The sequence below is a fragment of the Antrostomus carolinensis genome, unplaced genomic scaffold (genome assembly GCF_000700745.2).
Source record: "Antrostomus carolinensis isolate BGI_N321 unplaced genomic scaffold, ASM70074v2 scaffold16067, whole genome shotgun sequence".
In the NCBI taxonomy this organism is placed as follows: domain Eukaryota; kingdom Metazoa; phylum Chordata; class Aves; order Caprimulgiformes; family Caprimulgidae; genus Antrostomus; species Antrostomus carolinensis.
Window position 1 is genome coordinate 9,217 of NW_010328196.1, and position 24,544 is coordinate 33,760.

At 36.4% G+C, this 24,544-nt stretch overlaps 1 protein-coding gene across 1 annotated transcript; it reads left to right on the forward strand.

Moving 5' to 3' along the window:
* Window positions 1–1,662: 1,662 nt before the first annotated feature.
* CPNE3 (copine 3) lies at window positions 1,663–19,639 on the forward strand. Its single transcript, XM_010172173.2, has 15 exons — window positions 1,663–1,804; window positions 2,359–2,538; window positions 4,465–4,539; window positions 4,993–5,064; window positions 5,876–5,959; window positions 7,592–7,681; window positions 11,103–11,201; window positions 13,915–14,001; window positions 14,596–14,655; window positions 15,534–15,667; window positions 16,119–16,173; window positions 16,274–16,325; window positions 16,973–17,106; window positions 17,841–18,077; window positions 19,480–19,639. Exons 1-15 carry the CDS (start codon window positions 1,673–1,675, stop codon window positions 19,588–19,590), a joined length of 1,602 nt encoding a protein of 533 aa, XP_010170475.1. The 5' UTR covers window positions 1,663–1,672; the 3' UTR covers window positions 19,591–19,639.
* Window positions 19,640–24,544: the final 4,905 nt, after the last annotated feature.

Sequence of the window (24,544 nt, forward strand, 5' to 3'; positions counted from 1 at the left end):
GTGCTAAAGCAGTTTGTGGAGAACTGTCGTTCATGGGAAGGACTCACGTTGGAGAAGTTCATGGAGGACTGTCTCCTGTGAGAGGAACCCCACACTGGAGCAGGGGAAGAGTGTGAGGAAACCTCCCCCTGAGGAGGAAGGAGCAGCAGAAATAACTCGTGATGAACTGACTGGAGCCCCTATTCCCCGTCCTCCTGTGCTGCTGGGGGGAAGGAGGTAGAGTACTGTGAGAAAAAGTTAAGCCCAGGAAGAAGGGAAGGACGGGGGGGAAGGTGTTTAAAGGTTTGGTTTGTTTTCTCGTTATCCTACTCTTGATTTGGTTGTCAATAAATTAAATTAATTTCCCCAAGTCAAGTCTGTTTTTCCCATGGTGGTAACTGGTGAATGATCTCTCTCTCCTCATCTCAACTCATGAGCCTTTCATTGTATTTTCTCTCCCCTGTCTTGGTGAGCACCTGGTATCCAGCCAATGTCAACCCACCACAGGATGTTTGAGTAGTTCCTTTACGGATCATTTATATTTACTCAGTCTGCAAAACATCCATCTCTAAGATAGCAAGACAGAGATAGAGAGGCAACATGTGAAGTGTGCCCTAGTGGAATACAGGAAGCTTCAGGAAAATTCCTTCATACACAGTGTTTTCTTTCTCCTGTTTTCAGTTCATTATTCCGCTTTTCCATCTTCCTTTCCCTTTTTTCCCTCTAAAAAAAGTTCCTTTTCACCAAAAGTCATGTGAATGCAGTGAGAGGAAGAGAGATGAGTTGGGTTAAGTATATCTTCATGTTCAAGTACACTACATGGGGCAATTGTACTGTAGAGGCTCGCCTCTGGAATGGGTGTTGGAAATGATCAACTGTATTCCTGAAAAGTAAAATTATAGAGATTTTTTTTAATATAGAAAATATCTGCTTCTCAGACATAATTAGGATTGCAAATGCACATTAACCCAGAGTGGGATTCGTAACTGATGATGTTATTTCTGTAGGTTTGTAGTATTTGCTCGTCGTCTTAGTTCCAGTGCAGAATGGTTGAGATACTTCAGAGGAAATGTGAAAAAACTTCAATTGTTCTTTTTTTTAAGCGAACCTCCAGAAAGAACTCTTCTTCCTAATTCTCAGTTGTTACAACTTCAAAGTTATCCCTATTATTTAAAATTGTAGTGGTTTTTGAAGTTTTACTAAAGCAAGATCACCTATTCCTGCTACCTACTTCAACTCCTTTTCCAATTCTGCCATGTTCATGGCTTCAGCATTTTTCTCCTTGTTAATTCAATTATTATTAATACCTACGTTATAAGGTACTGGCATTCATGTGGGCTTTACAGCTTCTGAAGTTCTGTTGTCAGCAGTTCAAACCACTGTGCTTTCTTTGTGATGTATCTTGTTTGTGATTTGGTTCCTCAAGCACTGAGAAACCTGGTCTTGTTTCTTATGTACCAATTCCTAAATGAAGTTTTATACCTATGTGGCAAAGCCAAGAGTATAACAGTAATACTGTGATGTTGATGCATCATAAATCTTAAAATTTGCATTTGGGGCCTCAAATCTCTCCCTGACAAGCTAACAATTCTAATGATCAGTCAGAGAATTAATACATTATGACAACCCCATTGTTTGCTTTTTAGTCCATTTTAAAAATAATTATTTCTGTTGCTGCTTTCTAGCTTAACAGATGGCGGCACAGTGTGTGACAAAGGTGGAGCTGACTATTGCCTGCACGAATCTCTTGGATAAAGACATTGGTTCCAAGTCAGACCCACTGTGTGTGCTTCTCCAGAACACAAGTGGTCAGCAGTGGTATGAGGTAGTGTGATGCTTTTTATGAATCTTCTAAAAATGCAGTCTAACTTGTTGGACCTTTAAAACAGTGGAACATGTGATTTCATTAAAATGTTTTAATTGTTTTAATATAGCAGCTCTATAACAGTTATACAGGTAGCACACTAATAATAGTTTTCTAATAAATACTTAAAACTGTCTGATTTTTAGCACTGTTCCCCCAGCCATGTGTGGACCAACAGAAGAAGCCTTCCAAGTGCTTAAACGTGCTTTTATAAATACAGTACTCCAAAACTAGGATCTCATCCTGGATTTGACAATATATCATTTTTATGTTGGTCTTCCCTATGCAGGAATAGATACTTACAGGGAGCAAAGAACAACAGGTCCTTAAATATCTCTGACTTTCAGCAGTGGCTTTTGTAATGTAATGTGGTTATTTACATTTGATTAAAGGTTTGTAGGAAGATAGGGCTTTATACTAAGAAGAACTTTTGAAAATCTGATAATATGTTATTTAATTTGAGTGCTTATTTGGTTGGTGGAATACTACATAAAGTGATTTCTTTCTAACTGCAGGTTGATCGCACAGAAAGAGTTAAGAATTCCTTGAACCCAAAGTTTGCCAAGAAATTCCTAATTGATTACTATTTTGAGCTTGTTCAGAAACTTAAATTTGGAATATATGACATTGATAACAAAACATTTGATCTGAATGATGATGACTTCTTAGGAGAATTTGAATGTACGCTGGGACAAGTAAGTATGCAGACGATTTCCCTTTAACATAACTTTAATATAAATTAATGCAAATCGTTAACCACTTTTATCTTAAATTTGTCATTATGTTCTTGTGTAGTTGGGGTACTCTTAAGTTGAATGGGATTACCTTTGTCCTTTTCAAGCCTCAGTTCAGTGTATATACCTTTTATTTGCAAAAGCTCTTGAGGTGATGCCCTGAAACGTGCTCTAGAATGGTGACTGTCCAGATTGCTCTCTGAAAGTAAGTGGACTGTCAATGAGCACCAAGTAGTAATTGTTGTTTATTTACTCAAATGCTCAAATTCTTATGTTTATACTCCATAGAAGGAGAATTGGTGTATAGCAACATGAGTGTTCACAAGGGCCCTGTTAACCTTGTAATTTGCTTTCAAGGCAAGCAGTGATTCTCATTCTGTCTGCTGTTGATTTCACTACCATTTCCCTGTAAAATTCTGCTATTGTTGCTATCGCAATTGGACAGCTTGTTTTTATAACTTGTTGTCTCTAATAGATCCTTCAAAGGCACTTCTTAGGAGAGTCTTCTTGGGATTTTTCCTCCTCTGTATCTAAAGTATTTTTATTTTAAGTGCATTATGAAGATGAAGGCATTGTGAAATGAAATTCGGTAACAATTTAAAATTAATCATTCATTCTTAAAGAAGGACCTGTAGAATGAGTAGACATGCTCCTGAGAAAGCATTGCCTGAAGAGGATAAAATAAAATCAACTAGAGCACTGTAGTGGGAGGCTGATGTTTGTTTACATGACAAACATTGTGTTTATAAATCTGTTTGAAGCTGTTTATGAAATGTGGCTTCCATGTGTTTGAATGGTATGTATGAAAAACAGGAACAACTTGAGATTTGAACTTAAGGTACTATTTTTCCATGTATATGTATCATGTTACTACAAGATATTTTATTTCATATTGGTCCTGAAACTCTGCATGTGTTCATCTGCATATATATTTTAAAATTATTAAGGGTATAACATATTACTGATTTATTTACGGGAGATCATAGAATCATAGAATGGTTTGGGTTGGAAGGGACCTTAAAGATCATCTAGTTCCACCCCCCCTGCCATCAGCAGGGACACCTTCCACTAGACCAGGTTGTTCAAAGCCTCATCCAACCTGGCCTTAAACACTTCCAGGGAGGGGGCATCCACAACTTCCTTGGGCAACCCGTTCCAGTGTCTGACTACCCTCAGTGAAGAATTTCTTTCTAATATCTAATCTAAATATATCCTCCTTCAGTTTAAAGCCATTTCCCCGTTTTCTGTCATTACTTGCCCTTATGAAAAGTCCCTCCCCAGCTTTCTTGTAGGCCCCTTCAGGTATTGGAAGGCCGCTATAAGATCTCCCCGGAACCTTCTCTTTTCGAGACTGAACAGCCCCAACTCTTTCAGCCTGTCTTCATAGGAGAGGTGCTCCAGCCCTCGGATCATCCTGGTGGCCCTCCTGTGGACTTGTTCTAGCTGCTCCATGTCTCTCTTGTGTTGGGAGCTCCAGAACTGGACACAGTACTCGAGGTGGGGCCTTACAAGAGCGGAGTAGAGGGGCAGAATCACCTCCCTCGACCTGCTGGACACGCTTCTCTTGATGCAGCCCAGGATACGGTTATTGGCCTCCTGGGCTGCAAGCACACATTGTCTGCTCACGTTCAGCTTCTCACTCACCACCACTCCCAAGTCCTTCTCTTCAGAACTGGTCTCAAGCCATTCATCCCCCAGTTTGTATTTGTGCCTGGGGTTGCCCCGACCCAGGTGCAGGACCTTGCATGGGAATTAAATATAATGCTTTCATCTTCATGATGAAGGAAAAGTTCCTAAAATAAAAATACTTCACTGTCTAATTTAATTCCTTTGAAAATCTGTTAAATTGTGCTAATAATGCTTGCTACTCAAATGTTGTCTTGGCAGATAGTTTCTAGCAGGACTCTGACAAAACCATTAGTACTTAAAAATGGCAGACCTGCTGGAAGAGGAAGCATTACGGTAAGACAATAAATCTCTTCAGCTTTTATCTTTAAATGTATTTATGGGTTTTCTTTAGTTAGTAGCTTGAACACAGTGTGTCTAATCTACAGTGCTGTAAAAAGTGTCTTAAAGCATTTTTTTTTCTTCCAATAATATTTCTTTGTAATCCAAAAGGACAGCAGCATTCTGCATCTAAAAGTCTTATTTCCTCCATCAAAATAATTAGGGCATCTGATGTGCTACTATTTGGGCAGTATCTTTAATTGTCAGTGTCATAATCTAGTGAATCCCTGACACATTTGTCAGTGTCAAATCAAATTCTTCCTCCCTTCCCCCACTGCATTTTTTAATGCTTCATTTGTGAGCAAACGTAATTTTTTTACTGCAGCTGTTATGGGATTGTTGTGAATATGAGAAAACTATGGAGTTCCTCCATACAAAATAAGTATTTTATTTTGTTTGTCTATCTAGATTACAGCAGAAGAAGTGAAGGATAACAGAGTGGTTGTATTGGAAGTAGAAGCAAGGAAACTGGACAATAAGGTATTTAAGTGATTCTTGTTTCTTTGATAAAGTAGTAAAATCAGAATCTTGTCAAAGCAGGAAACATTAAAATGCTCTTTCTTATTTTTGCTGAAATAATTAAGTCCATTAAGATTTTTCTTACATTAAAAAGAAATTGAAGACTGCTTCAGAGTAATTTCATTGACTGTTTTGAAATGAATTATAACATATTTCTAAATAAGACAAGTGCATTGCATGGATACACTGTGAATATACGCTTCCATTTAAAAGTAAATCTTTACATTTAGTCATAAAGATAAGGGAGTTTTGGTATATCCATTGGTTTGAATAGTTGTATAAATGATTACCTGTTAGCACTCTCAAATAAATGGTAAACAGTGTGATTCTATAAATCTGTTATGTTATTTTGGGGCTGGCTAAAAACACTGTACTTAGAAAGACTTTTAAAAACAAAATTAAAATATAATAATGGGAAAAATGTTACATTTTTTCCCAGTTGATTTAATGATACTTTTTTGAACTGTATTAAATCCTTAGTTTCCTGAATATTTATCATAGTACTTATTAGTATAAGTATTCTTTTGCTTGAACTGTCAGGTATTTCGTATGTGGACACTGCACAACTTTTATCCTAAATCGACAGATGTGCCTCATTTTCTTCCTTTCTTTCACATGTGGTAATATAAGCAGATTTGCTTTTCTCCGTTTAAAGCTTTTGTTCCCTGAATATTTAGTTTACTTTTTGTTAATCTAAGTGTGTTTTAACTAGTATTTAATGGCATTCGTGCCACAGGCTGTTCTAGGATAATTACATGTTCTTTAATTACAGGATTTTTTTGGAAAGTCAGATCCTTATCTGGAATTCCACAAGCAGACTGGAGATGGAAACTGGGTGATGGTTCACAGAACAGAGGTAGGATATTTTCAGTCAACAACCTAGAGATTAAGGTTATTTGATTTCCAGTGTGTCACAGCACTAGAGATACAGTACCTTACAAAGAGAAAAGGGTGATCTGGTAGTTGATATGCAGACCAGTTAGAAACCACCTCAGCTCTTCCACTGATTTTTGGTAGACGAGAAGTCTGCCTTATTCTGATTCTGGTTTATGCCATTCTATTTTAAAGGAAAACACTTCCTTTTTCTCCAATATAGAAGAAAGCAAATGTTTTGAAAAGGTACAGCATACTTACACAGGGACATTTGTTTCAGTGCTACTCTGAGGTTAGAAGTTGGTCATTCCTGTGACTGTTGTTCTTATGTTAGTGTCACCTAACTGTACCGTTTACTAGTGAAAGTAATTATATTGAGCTTGCATAGCAAGGGTAAGCCAAGGATAATGCTGAGCGAGGGAAAACATGGCTGAGCAGCAGCAGCCTTCCACCCAGGAGGAGGTGCAGAGGTGCTGTGGCAGCAACTGGCAAGGGTAGGAATAGATTCAGAATGTCTCAGTGTAGTGGAAGATCGGGCCCTAGTCAAAACTGAGGTACTGTGCATTTGAAATGGTGACCATATCAGTTTTGAAGCACAGATGTTGAAGAAACATAAACCCTTTTTGTGTCAGATTTATAAAAATAGTTTCTCTCAGGAGGTGGTTCTTCTGCATAAAATGTCTCTTTTCCTTGAGGATTTCATTCATCTTCAATTTCAGTAGTGAATCCAGAATTTGCTCTTCCAGCCTAGAAGTGTCTGGAGGATTAATTCTTTATGTTACAGATTTTAAAAACCTTTTTATTTTACGAACTATTATTTACTGTTTCCATTTTCAAAATAAATTTCTTTCTCTGCACTCCTACAGTGCTGGAAGTACGAGTATTACTATCATTAGACATTATTAATTAAGCGTTGCTTGTTGTATGTAGTTTCTTGTGCTAAGATCATTTTTTGGTGTATTGAGTATGTTACAGATACTTTCCAGCTGACAAATTCTGAAGATCCTTCAGTATTATTTATAAATATAACTTATTTAGCATTCAACTTGAGAGTTTTTGTGCAGTAGGGTGTCTTTTTATCCTCGTGCACTGTTTCTGCTTAACTATACCATGAATTTCTTGAGGGAATATTTCCATAAGTGGCATTTCAGAATAAATATAAGCTGGAGTGAATTGTAATCTTTAGAGCACTGATGTATTCAGAAATTCCAATGTAATATTTTTCTATGTATTTTTGGTAAGTCACACTTTTATATATGTTTGTGTACATGTATATCTGTTTGTGCTTATTTAAAAAATAATATTTATGTAACAATAAAGAAATTTAATCTTTTGCAGTGTAGTAGCTGAATTATATAGTAGATCACATTGCAGTCTAGAAAATTATGGAGTTCAAAGATACCATCTCTTTTGGACAATAGTACTTCATGTTAGGAATGTTTAGTTTGTTTATATCCTGTATGTTAGGATTTGGATTGAAGGAAGTGATTCACAGCAGCATTAGTCAAGTGTTTTTGCTTCCAAAAATCATGCTATGAAGGTATGACCAATTAAAATGACTACTTTCCAGTCTTGTGAACAATACTATTCTGGCTTTTTTTTTTTTTTTGTACAGGTTATTAAAAACAACCTGAATCCTGTTTGGAGGCCATTTAAAATCTCTCTCAATTCCCTGTGTTACAGTGACATGGATAAGTCAATCAAGGTAGTATATATGAAATGTGTGTATGAATCAATGCATTAAAAAAAAGTAGCATATGTAATAAATGAAAGATGTGTTATTCTAGTTATTGTCTCTTTTTGTTTCTTACTCTTATTTGAAAGCCACAGAGATACATGCATGTTTTAGAAAGAAAAAAATCTCAAATTTGTGATGCATTGTCTGGTAGAAGTTGGTCTTTGAAAGTCTGGGAAACCAGTTGAACATAAGTAGCTTTGAAATACCCAGTTCAGTTTCTTATTTAGATTGTACAGTTCTAGTTCTACATCAGCCAATATTGGTGGTGTTAAGATACTTTTATAGTGAAAGACGCATGGTAAAGACTAGAATATGTTTTACGTTATGGATCTTGTAATACTTTGATACAGGTGCAACAGGGACCACTACTGGCATTCTTAATATACTACCTGATACAATTAATTACACTTAGTATACTAGCTGAGATAACAGATGTGGACCAGATGTATCTTGTGGATACCAGATATAGCAACTTTTTTCCTCAGATGAAACTCTGTGGGAAAGTCAACCAAATGTGTGAAGTGATAGTTTTACCAGGACTGGTCTTTAACTCTGTATCTTCAAATCTTATCTTGAATAAATCATGTTTAACATCTGAATGTTTTTCTTTAGGAATTCCCTCTAGGGGAAGCTAAACAACCAATCAAAATGCCATTAATAAGCTATTGTGAACATGTTAGGAACCTGATATTTGAGCATTTGAAAGGAAAAAAAAAAACAACAAAAAACAAACAAATGAAGCAAACCACTATATACTTGCCATCCTTCCTCAGGGAAGGAAAAAATAGAGCATGATCTGCATGTGATGGGTATTAGTCATATGGCTTGAGGCAGTCCTGGAAAATGCTTAACAGTCACAGGGATCTGGGTGTTACAAGCACCTGTATAGATTTAAATACATAATTATAGAACAGACTAATGAACAAATTTACAAGCCCAGAACCTGCTTCCGTTGCTGCATCTGTGTTTTCCCCTTCTCATTCCTTTCTGCTTCCCTTTTCTCCAAAATAGCTGTGACAGCTCTTACATTTCCATATACTGTAAATACATTTTTCTTTTTCAGTAAAAGGTTATACTAAAACTAGAGACTACTGATTAGAATATATCTATTAAGATGGAGTTACTCACAGCTTTATCATGATTTTAATAAAGTCTTTTCTTTGGAATCTTACTTCAGAGATGTAGGTTTATTTCTAGAGGAAATAGCTTTTACTTGGGGTTGTTATGGACTTGCAGACAGACAGTACAATTGTGTCATAGAAATCTGGGAGCTATTACTTCAAATATTAAAGTGCAGAGAGAATTGTATTATAATGTTGTTGCAGCATTCAACAATACTTTTAATACTTTTATACGTGCACAGTTGGATACGTAATGGGCTATTTGTCATAGTAAGTAAAACCACCAACTTTTCTATAATGAGTGGCTTTTCACCTATTCAATGGCTTAGTTTGTGTATCCCCAGCAATGCACAAACCAAGTTGATTCTTTATCTTCTGGATTTATTGCTATATTCCATGTGGGTGTGTTTGCAGTCAGTGAAGTCTTTCTGTGTTGAAAATGTGAGCCTCTCATCTGGAGCAAGCATGCCTAGTTCTGCTGGGGAAAATAGAGACGCAATTTTATCACATGATTCCCTAGCACTATTGCATGTCCAGAAGAGCATACATGGAACAAAATAAATATTTCTGTCTTGCCTGGAGTAACTATTGAAAATTGGTTTAGATGGGTCAAATATATCAAGCAAGACAAACTTTAATCCTCTTAAAAGAAAAATAAATAACTATGCTAACTGTGAACAGGAATAATAACTTTTGGCTCAGGAAGTGTCTTCAGTTTTAAATTTGGGGTACTAAAGCACTTGGCTGAGTATTTGATTGGCTTAATTTGTGGCATTCAAAAGAATTTTTACACAGCATCTGCCATGAACATTAGTCTATTGGTATGGTGGCTGCTTGTATGAGACTTAAGTTGCTGTTAAGTGCATGTGCATGCATTTTATTTATTCATTAGTGCATTCACGATATTGTAGGAGTAGTACAAACCACAACAGAGGCATGTTCTGCACAGTGTAGAACTTGCAATCTACACATCATATTTGGTACTTCAACATTAGTGTTTCTTTTCAGAAAGTTAATTCCCTTCAGAAGCTCCAAGTGCATGTTGAAGTTGTTTGCTTTACTTTGTTATTCCTAAATGAAGTGGCCAGGTAATCGAGTAAACTGTTTCTTGAATATAATAAAGGATTTTTTTAATCTGGAAAGATGGACATGAAAATAGCTGTTCAGCTTAAGCCATATTTATTCAGAAAAGATTTCTTGAAGTTTATGTTTTGATTCCAAATAATGAGGGATTCCTACTTTGACTCTTTATTATTATTTATAATTATAATTATTGCTATTATGAAATTATTTTAATTTGTTTTTCTGTGATTTGATTAAGTTAGCTAGCATGTCTGTTGCTGAACTGAAATAAAGTATCAGAAGTGGATGGAATTAGCCTATGCTATTATGGATAAATATTCAGCTTTATATGTAGAAAGGCAGTTAGGGCACATTCATAAGTTGAGCTTTTAAAAATCAAAAATTGAGAACACTATAAAGCTAAAGTAACAGTGATGAAATTATGCTCACTCAAACTGATAGGTTCTCAAAGAGAAAATAGTATATTTTTCATTTGTTCTACCTCTTTGGTGGGTTGATGTGTTAAAAGATGAATTGATTGACTAATAAAGCTTAGCATTAAGCACTGAGTACAGGAAAAGAGGGATTTTTAGTTGACATTCAGATCCACGAAGTGTGGATCATAGTGACTGTTTAAATTGCTAATCTTAAAAAAAAATCAAGTCTTGCTTCTAGATTTAGGGCTGAACCCTTATATACTTAGAAATTCTGAGTTTTCTTGAAGATTATTAAATATAAACATATTAATAAAACTCTCATGATCACTGATTTACTAAATTTTTAGGTAGGTGCTTAGAGATGGTTAAATTTCCTTAATACCTCTGAAAACCTAAGTCTCTTAGTCCACGATGACAGTAAAAAAACCAACACATTGTTTTCCTACTCTTCCTGACACCCCCTCATTCCCCCAAGGTAGTTCAGTATAATTGATGTTACCTGATCCTGCAGAACCTGATACTGCTTAGTATTCTTGTCTTTCCTTCACTTCAGTGGAAGATCTAGTCTGCAACTGGGTGTATTGGCTTTTACCCAGTCTTAATCCATAATTTTTAGATGCATCTGCAATGTGAGAAAAACTCTGTGATATAGGAGATTTAGGAATGTTTTGGATGTTCAGGTTTGCCTGAATTAGAAATGCCATTACAGTGTTTATTGCTTTTATAGGGCCACTTCTGTTACTAACATTGAACAATGCTTCGTTTTAGGTTGAATGCTATGACTATGATAGTGATGGGTCTCATGATCTCATAGGTACTTTTCAAACTACGATGTCAAAACTGAAGGAAGCATCTCGGTCCTCACCTGTAAGTCTTACATAGTCTAAACTGCCTGTGTGTTTTTGATAAGTTGTTTCACTCATTTTGGAGCAAAACTTACGTTACTTGACTTGCTGGTATTGAAGTTTTGTTTGTATAGTTGAGGCTGACTCAGCATTTATATTATGCATCCACTTTCCTAGGATTAATATCTTGGTTACAGTTTTTAATATTACATATCTAAATGCCCAGCTGTCAGGACAAATGAATTTCAGTAATCATAAAAATACAAAAATCAAAAAGTTTAGAGTGTCAAAGACAGAATGCAGTACAAATGTCACTGCAGTTCAAAGGCCAAAGCTTGTAGTATTTTTTTTTCAGATTTTACTAAATCCTTTATTTCAAATATGGAACTTATCACCTATCGTGTATTTTAGTGAATACAAAAAAATTCAACATATATGCCACTGCACAAAAAATGCATTTGAATGTGTTACATTAGATGGCTCTTCTTTAAAGTGAAATTACCCTTCCTCTTCTTATGAACTTTAACAATTTGCAAACCGTTTAATAAACAAAGTTTACATTTAAGAGAAAAAAGGTATAACAACCTTAACATAAAAGTCTTTGTTTTATGGACTTGTATGCTGTCAAAATATTTTACTACCATCTTTTAATTTATTTCTGTAAAACCTGCAGAACTCTTCTTGCATTAATAATGGAATATATTGAGAGCCTGCTTGTACTTCTAATATCTTGAGTGTTCCATTTGAACTAAATTCTTCAGAGCTGTTCAATATGAAGAGTCAGCCTTGACTGTAGTGGTTTTTGATTACTGCTTTGTGCCCTGCTAGTACTTTTTTCTGAATTAATTTTAAATTATGCATGATGCAGTTTAATGCCTCTTAAGGTTTTTTATTGTTTGTAGGGAATTTTGCTCGCATCGTACACATGTAATTCAAATGCTGCCTGGTTGGAGCTCTGAGGTGTTTTTCTCATTTTTTCGAGATTTTCAGGGGCAAGATGGTATCAGTTCAGCTTTCAATGCTGACAGTGATCCTTCTTATTATTGTAATTAAAATGTGCAAGAAAAAAAAGGGAGGGAGCAGGACGATTTCATAAAATCATTTTTTTCTGCTTTTTAATGCAGATTTTCTGAATCTTTTAAGATGATGTTTTTATTCATTAAAAAAAAGTTGTATTTTTCTTATAGAGCGGTATCATAAATACAACGAACCCAGCAGGTTTGCATGTTCACATTTTCAAGCACATATTTTTTGCAAGAACTGATAGTGAATTCTCGTGCAGTGTGAAGCATGTAGTGTAAAGGCTCCTTGAGAAAACAAATACCTATTTTCATTGCTCCCTTTGTAGCATAGTAGGTGTAGTCTCTTTTGAATTTAAAGAAAAGGTATTTTAAGTTACAATCTACCTATGCTGGTTTTGGAAATGCTGTAAGAAAGTTGTTTTCACAAGAACTGTGGCTATACCTATTCTAAGTAACTTATTGCTGTGTCAGTAAGATGAAGTGAAGAGACAACACAAATAATGTGCTCTAGGTTTCCTCTGCTTTTAAAAGGAATTTAATATATAATCCTGTGTGATCTGATTAATTTGATAATGTCTATAAAATATTTCCAGTGCATGTTAGAATTTGACTTTATATACTGCAAGTGTGATCTTTAGTTACTCCCACAATTCTGACATGAGCTGCACCTGTGGGATATTTGGCACAGCTTTGAAGTTTTCTTGAGGTGAGCATGGGTGTGACTCCATATCCTCAGTTGCTGAAAAAGCTGATCTTAATGACTGGAGTGAATGGGTGGCTTTTCATTCTCTGGAGAATTGCTCATTTTCTGTTAACGTGTATCTTCCCCCCAGGCATACTGTTAGTGTGCTCTGGTTAGAGGATTATAAAATGTAGTAGAAAAATGGAACATACCATGTATCCCATGGCCATTATTAGGGAGTAACTCACCAATTGACTTAGTACAAACACAAGTTCCTGAAAGACAATTTCTATCAAATAGAAGTGAAGCTGATGGTGAGATGTCAAAAAAAAAAGAAGGTAAAGAGGAGGCATGTAGACTTCTCCGGTGCTCACCTTGTTAGTGCACTTTTTTGCTTGAAATTAATTGCAAGATCACTTTTTAAAACTTAATTAACTTAAACCAAAGCAGCAGAACCTGTTTCTGGCACATAGCCAGAAGGCATATCTGGAATACCTCCTCAAGACTTTAGATGCCAGACACACTGCATTGTGCCATCATGACTGTATGGTGGTGGGAGCTGCTTAACCTGGCTAGTTGATGATTGCATTTGGAGGTTAAGTAATTGGTTTAATTGATGAAGCCTCAACGACTGATTTTGGAAAGCTTAAACATACACCTCTTATTTTGTATGCTACTGCCATGGCTGCTGGAAACAGCGATGCATTGCCTGAATCACCATGTGTTTACCAAAAAGAAAGTTGTTAGCAGAATTCTCATAGGTAAAATGGTACAGAATTTCTTTGTCTGGTTGAAATACAGTTGTCTAAACAACCATTTTTGTAAGTTTCTGGGTAATGGAGGATTTCTGTCTTGATAAGGGATATTTTCTTGCTGATTTGGGGCAAGCTGGGTTTAATTTTGCTTGACAGTGAAATAAACTGCATTTTTAATACAAGCCCAAAGTATCAGTCCTAGAATAAAGAATTTTTAAATTTGTTACATAATTTATATTTATAGTGCTTTTGCTGGATTTGTTTGCATTCATACAGGTTGAATTTGAGTGCATCAATGAGAAGAAAAGACAGAAGAAAAAGAACTATAAAAACTCAGGCATTGTGAGCGTTAAGCACTGTGAGGTCAGTAATATCTTCTGGTAAGACTTTGTTTTTTGATGTTCAGACCTAAGAACTCTCATCTAGTATACTTTCACCCTGAAACTGTAGGGAAGTTTAAAGTGTCTAAAAGTTCCAGACACAGTAAATATTTAAGGGCTTTGATTCATATAAGGAGACAGATTCACAGCTGAATCACCTCTCTGCCCTTCTCTGTCCTCTCACTTTTTCTTGAAGATGCCATCTATATGGCAAAGGTCGCTTACCAATTTGTAGGGCCATTCCTGAACCACTGCATTTCCCAACTCACCGTTTTATGGTGAATTAAAATCTGGTAAGTCTGTCTCAATATGTTGCTTTATAAACGATAGTGCTTTTGGAACTGCTTTGTTGTCTGCCTGTAATTTTGTAAAATGACCGATTCTGATGCGCTGAGTGTGTGATGGAACACGCTGTAAATATCCTCGCTGCGGTGGGTGGGATATCTATACAGTAAAAATAGTGCTTTGCATGGGTAAAGATAACAAATTTGGAACCTCAAAAGTTGCTGCAATAATACTTACTGTTTTTCTCTCATTAAAAAAAAAGTTAATTTCTACCTTTAACTTCTATTCTTAGATCATAGTAGAATGCACATTCCTTGACTACATCATGGGTGGGTGTCAGCTGAATTTCACAGTAAGTTAAATAATTTATATAAAGTAGCTTTTGAGTTTTGGAACAAACTGAAGTATATAGTTGATTGCCTGTGTTCTTAATTTCATTGTTTTTGGTGGTGTTTTGTAGCATGGAGGAGGGGAAACCATTTTACCAGAATCCATCTAGTCTGGTTAGAAAAAAATATTTTCTCTAGCCACAACACAAAGTTCTGAACCTGTAGTTATGTTGTTAGGAGCTAGCTGAGCTGTGTGGATGGAGACCAAGGAAAAGTTACAGTTCTTTACTTACTTCAAGTTTCCCTTTCATAAGGGCACCTTTCCTTCCGCCTCCACCCCTTACCTTTGCCAAAGATTTTGCTTTTGGCCTTGATGGTGGTTTTCAAGGCCCTTTGCTTAATGAAAGCAACATACAAAAGCCATCATATGGGTTAGGACCCTCAAGTTATGTAATTCACAAACAAAATGCAGCACAAATAACAGTAAGATGGCTTCACCCTGGTAATGTGCCTCATCCCCAAAGCAAAGACCTGTTGAGGTCAGAGAAAAAAAACATCTCTAGGCTTCTATGTTGTCTTGCTAATGGTACTTCTGAGAGGAAGCATGTGTATGGCAGGGTGCAGCATGAAATTAATTTAACAGGTACTGAAGAGCTGCTGTGAATGGTAAACCTGACAGTCGAAAGTCATTTCAGTGCTTCTGAGAGATGCAGAGCTTCTGCTGGTTTTGTGGTTAATATTCCACGGAACCTGTATCTTAAGTGTTGTGCCTTTTAGATTTGTGCATGTCCTGGTAACTGCTGTTTACAACTCTTCCATTGTTTTCACTTTGGCTTTGCCAGAGATAAGAAACATAATTTTACGTGTAACAGCAATTTGGTAAAAATATTACATTTGACAGGTGGGGATAGACTTTACAGGCTCCAACGGAGACCCTCGCTCTCCAGACTCTCTGCATTACCTCAGCCCTAATGGAGTTAATGAATACCTAACAGCCATTTGGTCCGTAGGAATGGTCATTCAGGATTATGATACGTAAGTTTTAGATTTTTATTTTAATCATTTTTTTAGATATACTTAGGTTTTTTGATAGTTTTAAACCAGTGTTGAAGATGCCAGCACATACATTAGAAAGAAACTTCTGAGCTGAAATGCAGAGCTAAAAAAGACTTAATAATCACTACCCAATCGCATAATCATGAGCAGAAGCTCGTGTTTACAGCAGACAAGCAAGGCTTTTAATCTGTGATGTGAAGAGCAGCATTAATTTAAATACATGCCTACATTCTTGCCAATTTTGTGTTAAAGACTGGTTTTGGTCCTAGAAACAATTACAGAGGGGAACTTCCATTTAATTTTGCCTCTTAATGCTTAATAAACAGCATTTTTAATTATAAAAAGCAGCACTGATTAGCTAAACTTACTGAACTATGACAGCTGTTAAAGGAAGGCACTCAATTAATTTTCTTTAAAATTGCTTTTTTAGAGATAAGATGTTTCCAGCTTTTGGATTTGGTGCACAAATTCCTCCTTCGTTTCAGGTAATGGAATATGTAAATTTACTACATAGACAACTAAAAGCACTTACTTCAGGAGGAGATTATATATACAGTTCTAACTATGTCTTTTATGTATTGACAGGTGTCACATGAGTTCCCATTAAATTTTAACCCATCAAACCCATTCTGTAATGGTAAGTCTGAGAAAGTAACATCAGACCTAGAGAATAAAATGTCTAAGGTGAACCAGTAAACGCACTTGAAAGGTGAACTGTGAAGCATGTTAAATGATGAGTTTAGTTGTGTAGCAGGAAACAATTTTTTAACAGTTTTTTTAGGTATTAGAAATAGCATTTGGTCTCTCTTCTGTAATGATTTGTGGAAGAAGTGTTTTAAACAGCTAGGAGACAGTACAGGTAAGCTGGGAATGGTTCTCTCGTGTTGTCAAGCCACTTCATTCTACTGCCCTGCTGGTGTGGAGTTGTCTGGTTTGAGTATGATGCTGCCTGTTCAGTGTGGCCTCTCTGTTCATGCTGCTGACTACCACAAGCTGCCAGGCAAAGAGAGCTGTTGTAATTTCAGTTACACGCACTTGAGTGTACAGTATTTGACCTTTCTCTTCACATAAAGCCAAGCATGTTAAGTATGTGTGCTAAGCATTGGTCAAGCTGAAGGCCTCCGTTGCTCATGAATAATTTATTTTTATCTTCATGGTTAGTTTTAAATCTTTGCATCATCGCTTTAAATAGCTGATATATACTGTGTTTTAGAAAGATCGAGTGCTTCAAAATATGCTAATTCTAATATGAAGAAATTAACATGATCTGTTTGTGTTCTCTAGGAATCCAAGGCATTGTTGATGCATATCGGGCTTGTCTTCCTCAAGTGAAGTTATATGGACCAACAAATTTTTCTCCAATTATAAATCATGTGGCAAGATTTGCTGCTGCAGCTACACAGCAGCAAACAGCATCTGTAAGTTCTTTATTGTAGTGTGTGTATCTTTCTTACCTTTTTCTTTCTATTTTATAAGTACTATTTTTCTCTTTTTAAGCTTGTAAGTGTATTTGTTTTGACAGCTGGCCATATACCTTGTGTGTTGGTGTTTGGTACCCTTAAAATGAGATAAAAGCTAACTGATTTTTGCAGATTGTACAGAACAATGCTGCCCTAAATTAAGTTAATAAACTCTTCAGAGTTGAAGTATTGACTTAAAAATACGTGGCACCTTTATGGTATCTTCTATTCAAAGTTCTTGCAGTGCTATAGGTGTTAAAACTTTATTTTAAGTGTTTGTCTATAGGAGAGTGATTTAACCTCAGCTGAGAAAAATCAATTAGACATTGTTTCACATCAGATAGCTGAGAGAGATAATTAAGTAAGGTAATGAAGAAATGGAGGATATAGCTCCTAACAGATAGGTTAACTGTTGATTTGTTTGGGGATTTTGGAAAGGAGAACGATGGTACAATCGGGTTTTTGGGAGGTGGCTGCTTAAAGATTACTTCTTTTAAAAGAAGAGATTATGTTGTCCTTATAAAATTCTTTAGAGTGTACAGATGAAGCCTGACCACAACTTAGATGTTTGTAAAATTCAGTGAGTGCATCAAACATGCTCAAAGTGACAACACTATGTGCATTTTTCTAAGTGTGCATGCCTGTGTGTTTTCTGTTTCTTTGTCATAACACAGCATTTATTGATTTGACAGCAATACTTTATACTTCTGATCATAACGGATGGTGTCATAACAGACCTTGATCAAACTCGAACTGCTATAGTTAATGCTTCAAAGTTGCCCATGTCCATTATAATTGTTGGCGTTGGAGGAGCAGACTTTGATGCTATGGAGTTTCTTGATGGTGACAATGGAGTTCTTAGGTCCTCATCAGGAGAACCAGCTGTCAGAGACATTGTCCAATTTGTCCCATTCAGGAAGTTCCAAAATGTAAGTCCTCTTAATGGTATGCTCAGTAACTGTTGTAGAGGTATGCTGGATTTGCTAGGATATCCTTTGTATAGTCCTGAGCTTTTACAGTTTCTCTAAAATGAACTCTGGAGTCTGAGATAAGTCTTTATCAAATGCTTAAAAAAAAAAAAAAAAAGTATTTCCATTAGGTGAGCTGATTTCTGTTTAAAAAGACTCAATTTCTGACAATTGCTGCAGGGGAGTGACCTTTATAAATCTTCCTCAGACTTGATTAAACAAATTGATGTGTTTTTCATTTGGGAGGAAGAACTTACTGTGGTTTTGTTCTTATGGAAAAGTGTTTTTTATTGTGGATGCCTGTTTGTAAATGTGGATTAGTCTCAGATTGTAGTGCAGTGTTAAAGTTAAAGACTAAATCAGGAAGGTCATAATCAGTAGAAATTGTGTGCTGGCACAATAGTGGTGATAGTTTTCATTAAAGCAAATATACCAAAAAAATAGGTGGTGAAAGAATAAGAGTCCTGATTTTTTTTTTCTCTAGAAACCAACAAATATGCAAAGGCATTAGCATATAGTCCAGCTTTTAAATGTCATGTCACTGGAAGAAGTTTATTTAAAAAACCCAAAAAACCAGCAACGTTTCATCAGGATGGGGGAGATAAGATCAATATTTTTATTTCCCTTGTAATATGTTCTTTTTTAAAAATAAAATATTAACTCTGTTAAAAATAACTCCTTATACCTGTATACTCCTTATACTGCTGTATTTTTATTTTACTTTTGGTACATGTTATTTGCTTAATCTCAGAGCAACTCAGGCAGACTGAAAGGAGAAAGAAAGCAAAATCAGTATTGAATGTGCTTACTGAATAATGCACTTGGATGTAGATTAACTAGTGTAAAATTATATATTCAGATGCTTTCAGTTTCTAGAAAAAGGGGTGCTTTTATTTCCCATGGGTGCTTAGTCTTACAGTAAAAACAGGATCTCTAGAAGAGCTGCTCTGTAGCTATACAGTATTGTGGATGACACTTGGTGTAAGAGGTTGCAGATGATTAGATGAGCCCCTGAAGGGTGGTCTTAAGTAGATGGTGGAAGTGTGTTGACATGGCTGAAGTTCAGTGTCTGCACTGTGTCTGTGTATTTCGTATGACAAAGGGTATCTTCAGACATGGCAGCCCTTTGTGCACCCAGCTCCTGTTACTTCAGTGGAACAAGGCAGCCAAGTGGTTCCAGGTAATGGGAGCGAGAAGGTAAAGATGTCAGGGAGGCTTCCATCAGTCCCACAAGGGTGCTGTCTAATGTCCTCTGTAAAATGTCTGACTTTAAATTGGTTTTGTAGAGGAGATGCTTATTACCCATCTTAGGATCTCCTTTGACAGTGTTGGAAACTGAAACTTGGTGTTCTTTTTTTATAAGTCTCCAAAAGAAGCTCTGGCACAGTGTGTCCTGGCAGAAGTCCCTCAGCAAGTGGTGAACTACTTCAGCACCTACAAACTGCAACCTCCCAAGAATCCTGCTGCAAAATGAATGGGCTGAGCAGGGGAGCTGAGACTGTGCTTGCTTTACTTGCTGTATCACCTGGCTTTGGTTCTCAAGATACTTTTGTATACGCACACCTGAATGGTAACGTCTGTTAGCTTTTGCCTGCAAATCACTTTGCCAAGTTCGCCTTTTAAGGGCCAAAATTGTAATTGTGTTAATATTTGATGTTGATTTGAGAGGTAGGGCTTACCTGAGTGTGTTTTATTTTGAAAAAAAGAGGTTGAATATGCAGAGAGAAGAGAGAGAAGAGCTGGAAATGGAACAAGTGCCTGTTTGATAAATATGGCCAGTGGGAGTGTTCAGTTACTTTTGTGAGGATCAGCACTGAGGACTGCAGTTTCTCGGTGGTCATAAAACCAGAATGAAATTAAAAAGAAGGGTATATCCCCCCCAAAGAAGATAAAAGTTTGTACGTGCTTGAACAGCTTTGGAATACTTTGGGCTGCTGTGTCTGTTAAGCCATCATAACTTTCCATAATTAGATGGGTGCCAGAACAGAGTGTAAAGGCCCCTCCTTGCACGCCTACTTCACATCTGCCACTTCAGTGCCTTTGGACAATGCCTGGGATTCGGGGCTGTGCGAACATGAGCCAAACAAGTCATAAAAGTGTATGTTCTTTTGTAGGATGCAGTCTCTTAAGGTAGTACAGGAGTAACTAGGGTGAACTAAGGTAAACCTCTTAACATCTCAGAAGAATACTATTCTTTAGAGTAGTAGAGGCAGCTACTCTAAAGGCTGTAAGATGTGTTTCAGTGCGTACTGTGCTGAAAAACAGGAACTCCAGATTTTATTTTGGTTGAGGTTTTGTTTTGTTGTGGGGTTTTTCGTGGTTTTTGTTTTTGTTTTTTTTTTTTCCTCCCATAAACCAGTCGTGACTATGGATCTTTAAAGGGCTCTTTGTGAAGTAGCAATTCACTTTTAAGTTTAAAAGTTTTCTGATTTATAACTGCATATTTTCAAGCAAAGACCGTTCTTGAAAGTGCTACCTAATTTATATTGGTTTTGACATATTTCGAGTCATGCTTCTTTTTCATGAGCTCACTAATGAAAAGTGTCTGTAAAAAAAAACAATCTTCCCTTTTCCCTCCCAGTAGGAAGACATAAGAAAGTCTGTAATCCTATAATCATATTGTATTTCTCTAGGGCAAACAATTTCTGGTTCATTTTTCTGACTTGAGTTTTCTCTTCACCATTTACCCCAAGTGTAAATCATGTTGTGTTTGCTTAGTGGACAGATGAAGCCCATTTTGAACATTAATTTTGCGGTTTCTCATTTGAAGTGGTTTGGAGTTAGACATCCAAGTGATCTGATTTTGGATGGTCTAGCTATAACATGTAAGAACAGAATGGACTAACACTAGATTTAGCATATTGGGCGCTCAAGATTGCACGAGATCATAGTGTATGTGACTTTGTTTTAGTTGCTGGAGCTGCTCTGTCTGGTTTATTTTAATTTTTATTTTTTTCCATGCATGTATCATCCTGTCAAAAATCGGAATTCACATTAACATCGATGGTTGAAAAATATATGTAAAACATAACTAGTCAACTGTCTTCAAAATATTTGGTATCAGTCATGAATGAATGTGTTATTCTACACTCCGTTTTCCTTGGTGGAAGGGGATCCTACATAGTTTCATGAGTGGAATATTAAGGAAGAGGTTTTATTTCATATTAAGCCAAACTCTTTCTTTTTTAAAATCTAATTCATGTGTTTACTTATATAAAAATCTACAGTCATCTTTTTATCAGTGTAGTGCAAATATGTTACTGCTTTATACATAAATTCTAATGAAGTGTCATGCCAGATATGCAACACAAAATTTTAAGACCAAGGAAGTAGCTATAATGAACCTAAATCACAGGGCTGCAAATTGATATTGTATGATTGTGGAACAGTAAACTGTTTCACAGCTATATGCTCCATGTACAGAGATAATAGGATGCAGTATTAATGCTTTATCTAGATTCATTGACGTGGACGAGTACTACTGATAGGAGTACAGGATACTACTGAAGCTCCTCTGAGCTCTCTGCCAAAAATATAATGCTACATCTGAGTCCTGTTACCAATTCTGTCTTAAGTTGCTGTGGAAGTGCACTTAAATACATTTAAATATGTTATTAGCTATTATTATGCTAAATACCTGCTGCATATAAAATACATAAACCCTTTTGTTTTGTCTGTATTCTATACATAAATTCTGCGTTTCTACAGTAGAGAATTCATTATCTTTTATTGGAAAAGTGTCCCCATTTTCCTCAAGCCTAGGGAATTAAACAGCATATCAGCAACAGCTGCTTCTCAATGTGCCTTATTCTGTGTAAAAGAAAAGTGTTTCAGACCTGACAGCAACAAGAACCGTTTTCTCGGTGTAACTTCTCTTAGAGATGTGCAGCTAACAGCTTGTTGGAAAATTTTGAAACTTCCAAGTTAGGCTGAAGCAACATTCTGAGCCAAGAAATGCAGCAGATCGTGAGTCAAGGGGGAGGGGAGTTATTTTGCAGGGTTTTTTCCATTTTTTGTTTGTTTATTTTTACATGTAAAAAATGCCTTATTAGCTTAAGGGTGACAAAGCAAAATATTGTCAAAGTTTTGTAAAGTGAATGTGCTTGTGGGTCACTTGCACCACCTTGTGATAAAAATGATGTATAGCAATCTTCATAATCAGATGCTGTTTGCCATTTAATGGTTATATATATATATAACCATTAATATATACATTATATATATACATATGTACAAATAACATGTAACCAGAATTTTTTACTTTCCTGTTTATTTCAGTTCTGATGAAGCTAACTGATTTACAGTGCCTATGCATTAAAAACATAATTTCAGCATATTGTTCTTCTGTTGTGCTTTTGTTTCAGTATTTTCTATGGAATGATAAATGCTGCTTTTGCAGTTCCTGTGCTGATTATTGCACAGGCTGAACAGCTCAGATTTATACCAGGTGTTATCAAAAGAGAGGAAAAATGCTTTTTCATTCAGTGGTTATGAATGTGCAGTTTATATTTAGTAAAGCATCACAGACGGGCTTTTAGCAAGAAGGTATTCTGAAATTGAACGGTTTTAGCAGTGACTGTTTCATGCTCTTTGCCACATTAGACTTCTGCTATCCATTATTACTTCATACAATTATTACAGGTTTTCCAAGTGTTGGGTTGGTTGTTTTTTTGTTTTTTTAAGTATCTACATTTGAAGTAGAGAGGATTACTTCATACAATTATTACCAGGTTTTCCAAGTGTTGGGTTGTTTGTTGTTTTTTTTTTTTTTTTTTTTTTTTAAGTATCTACATTTGAAGTAGAGAGTTATGGAGATTTGGTTATTTCTAGTTTTCAAATACATTGTCCTACTCCACCCTTCAGTTTCTTGACATTCAAGTCAAGTCTGAGATGCTTTATTGGGAAATTGAGAGATACTTAGAGACATAGAGTTGGGGTGGAGTGTGATGCCATACAGAACCTGAGTGAGTTTTGATGCTGGAAGTTGCATCTTCTAAGTGCTCTAGAGTAATTCACTCAACTTCTCCACCAGATTCATCCACAGGGTAGAATTAGTTCCTGAAATGGTTTAATACATCTTACAAAAGGAGCAGGTCTTGACCTTTCTTGTGTTGTTCTTTCTGGTGAAAGCACTATAAATAGTTGCAACTTGGATTCCTGGACCCTTCCTGCCCACTCATGAAAATGGAGGAATTCTGTGAAGGGGAAAATACAGCAACAACAGAAAAGTAGGATGTTGTAGAATCAGAGCATCATTTAGGTTGCAGAAGACCTTTAAGATCGAGTCCAGCTGTAAACTGAACACTGCCGTGTCCACCTCTAAACCACATCCCTAAGTGCCACATCTACACGTCCTTTAAATACATCCAGGGATGGTGACTCTACCACCTCCCTGGGCAGCCTGTTCCAATACTTGACAACCCTTTCAGTGAAGAATTTTTTCCTAATACCTAATCTAAACCTCCCCTGGTGCAACATGAGACCATTTCCTCTTGTCCTGTTACTTGGGAGAACAGACTGACACCCACCTTGCTACAAACTCCTTTCAGGCGGTTGTAGAGAGCGCTGAGGTCTCCCCTCAGCCTCCTCTTCTCCAGACTAAACAACCCAGTTCCCTCAGCCGCTCCTCATAGGACTTGTGCTCTAGACCCAGAGAAAACCAGATGCATGTTACTTCTGTGTGGCCATGGTCTTCTGCAAATTGACATTTCTCTTTTCATTCTGGGTTGAAGGAACTCCAGAGCTGTGCATAACTCTGTAATTTTGCAGACAAGCTTTCCTGCAATGCTGAGCTGTTAAGAGCTGTAGCAAAGCAGCAACTTACGGGATGCTCTGTTGCTGCAGCGCAGTGCTTGCTGCTGCAGTGTCAGCCCTGGCTTTGTAATACACGTCAGTCTGTGATTGATGAACTCAAATTTTCCAAGAGTGAAAATGTTTGAAGTTACCTGGCAGCATTTGTGTAGGCAGAATGGGATGAGATCTTTTGCAATTAGAAAGCTTTACTCGTTAATGTAAAAATGTTAAGATATAGGGGTTTATGTATTTTTTCCCCTTCCATAATGTTTTGACAACTCTCTCTGAATAAAAAGTTGTAGAACTATATATTGTAGTGAATTCATAGATCATTATTATTCACAGAAAGCCTCATTTGTGAAGTAGTTCTTCAATATTTCTAATTTTGGGGTTGTATTGAGACCTTCCTGGATGTGCAATAGATGAATGATTCTTTATGATGCATCGTAGCATTTTTTACCTCTGTTGTGACATCCTTTTTTCTTACGTATCAAAGAACAAGTAACACACAGATAAAGATGATGTTTCCCATGTAGCAGTTGAACTTTGACCTCACTGCTAATGCGACAGAATTTTCTTTTTGAGAGAGATTTGGTTTTTGGTCATATCACAGGATGTGTGGACTATACAACATA

Coding starts and splice junctions, on each gene's coding strand:
- CPNE3 (XM_010172173.2), top strand. CDS start 1,673: ATGGCGGCACAGTGTGTGACAAAGGTGGAGCTGACTATTGCCTGCACG. Junction 17,107..17,840: donor CACAGCAGCAAACAGCATCT/GTAAGTTCTTTA, acceptor TTGATTTGACAG/CAATACTTTATACTTCTGAT. Junction 18,078..19,479: donor CATTCAGGAAGTTCCAAAAT/GTAAGTCCTCTT, acceptor TTTTTTTATAAG/TCTCCAAAAGAAGCTCTGGC.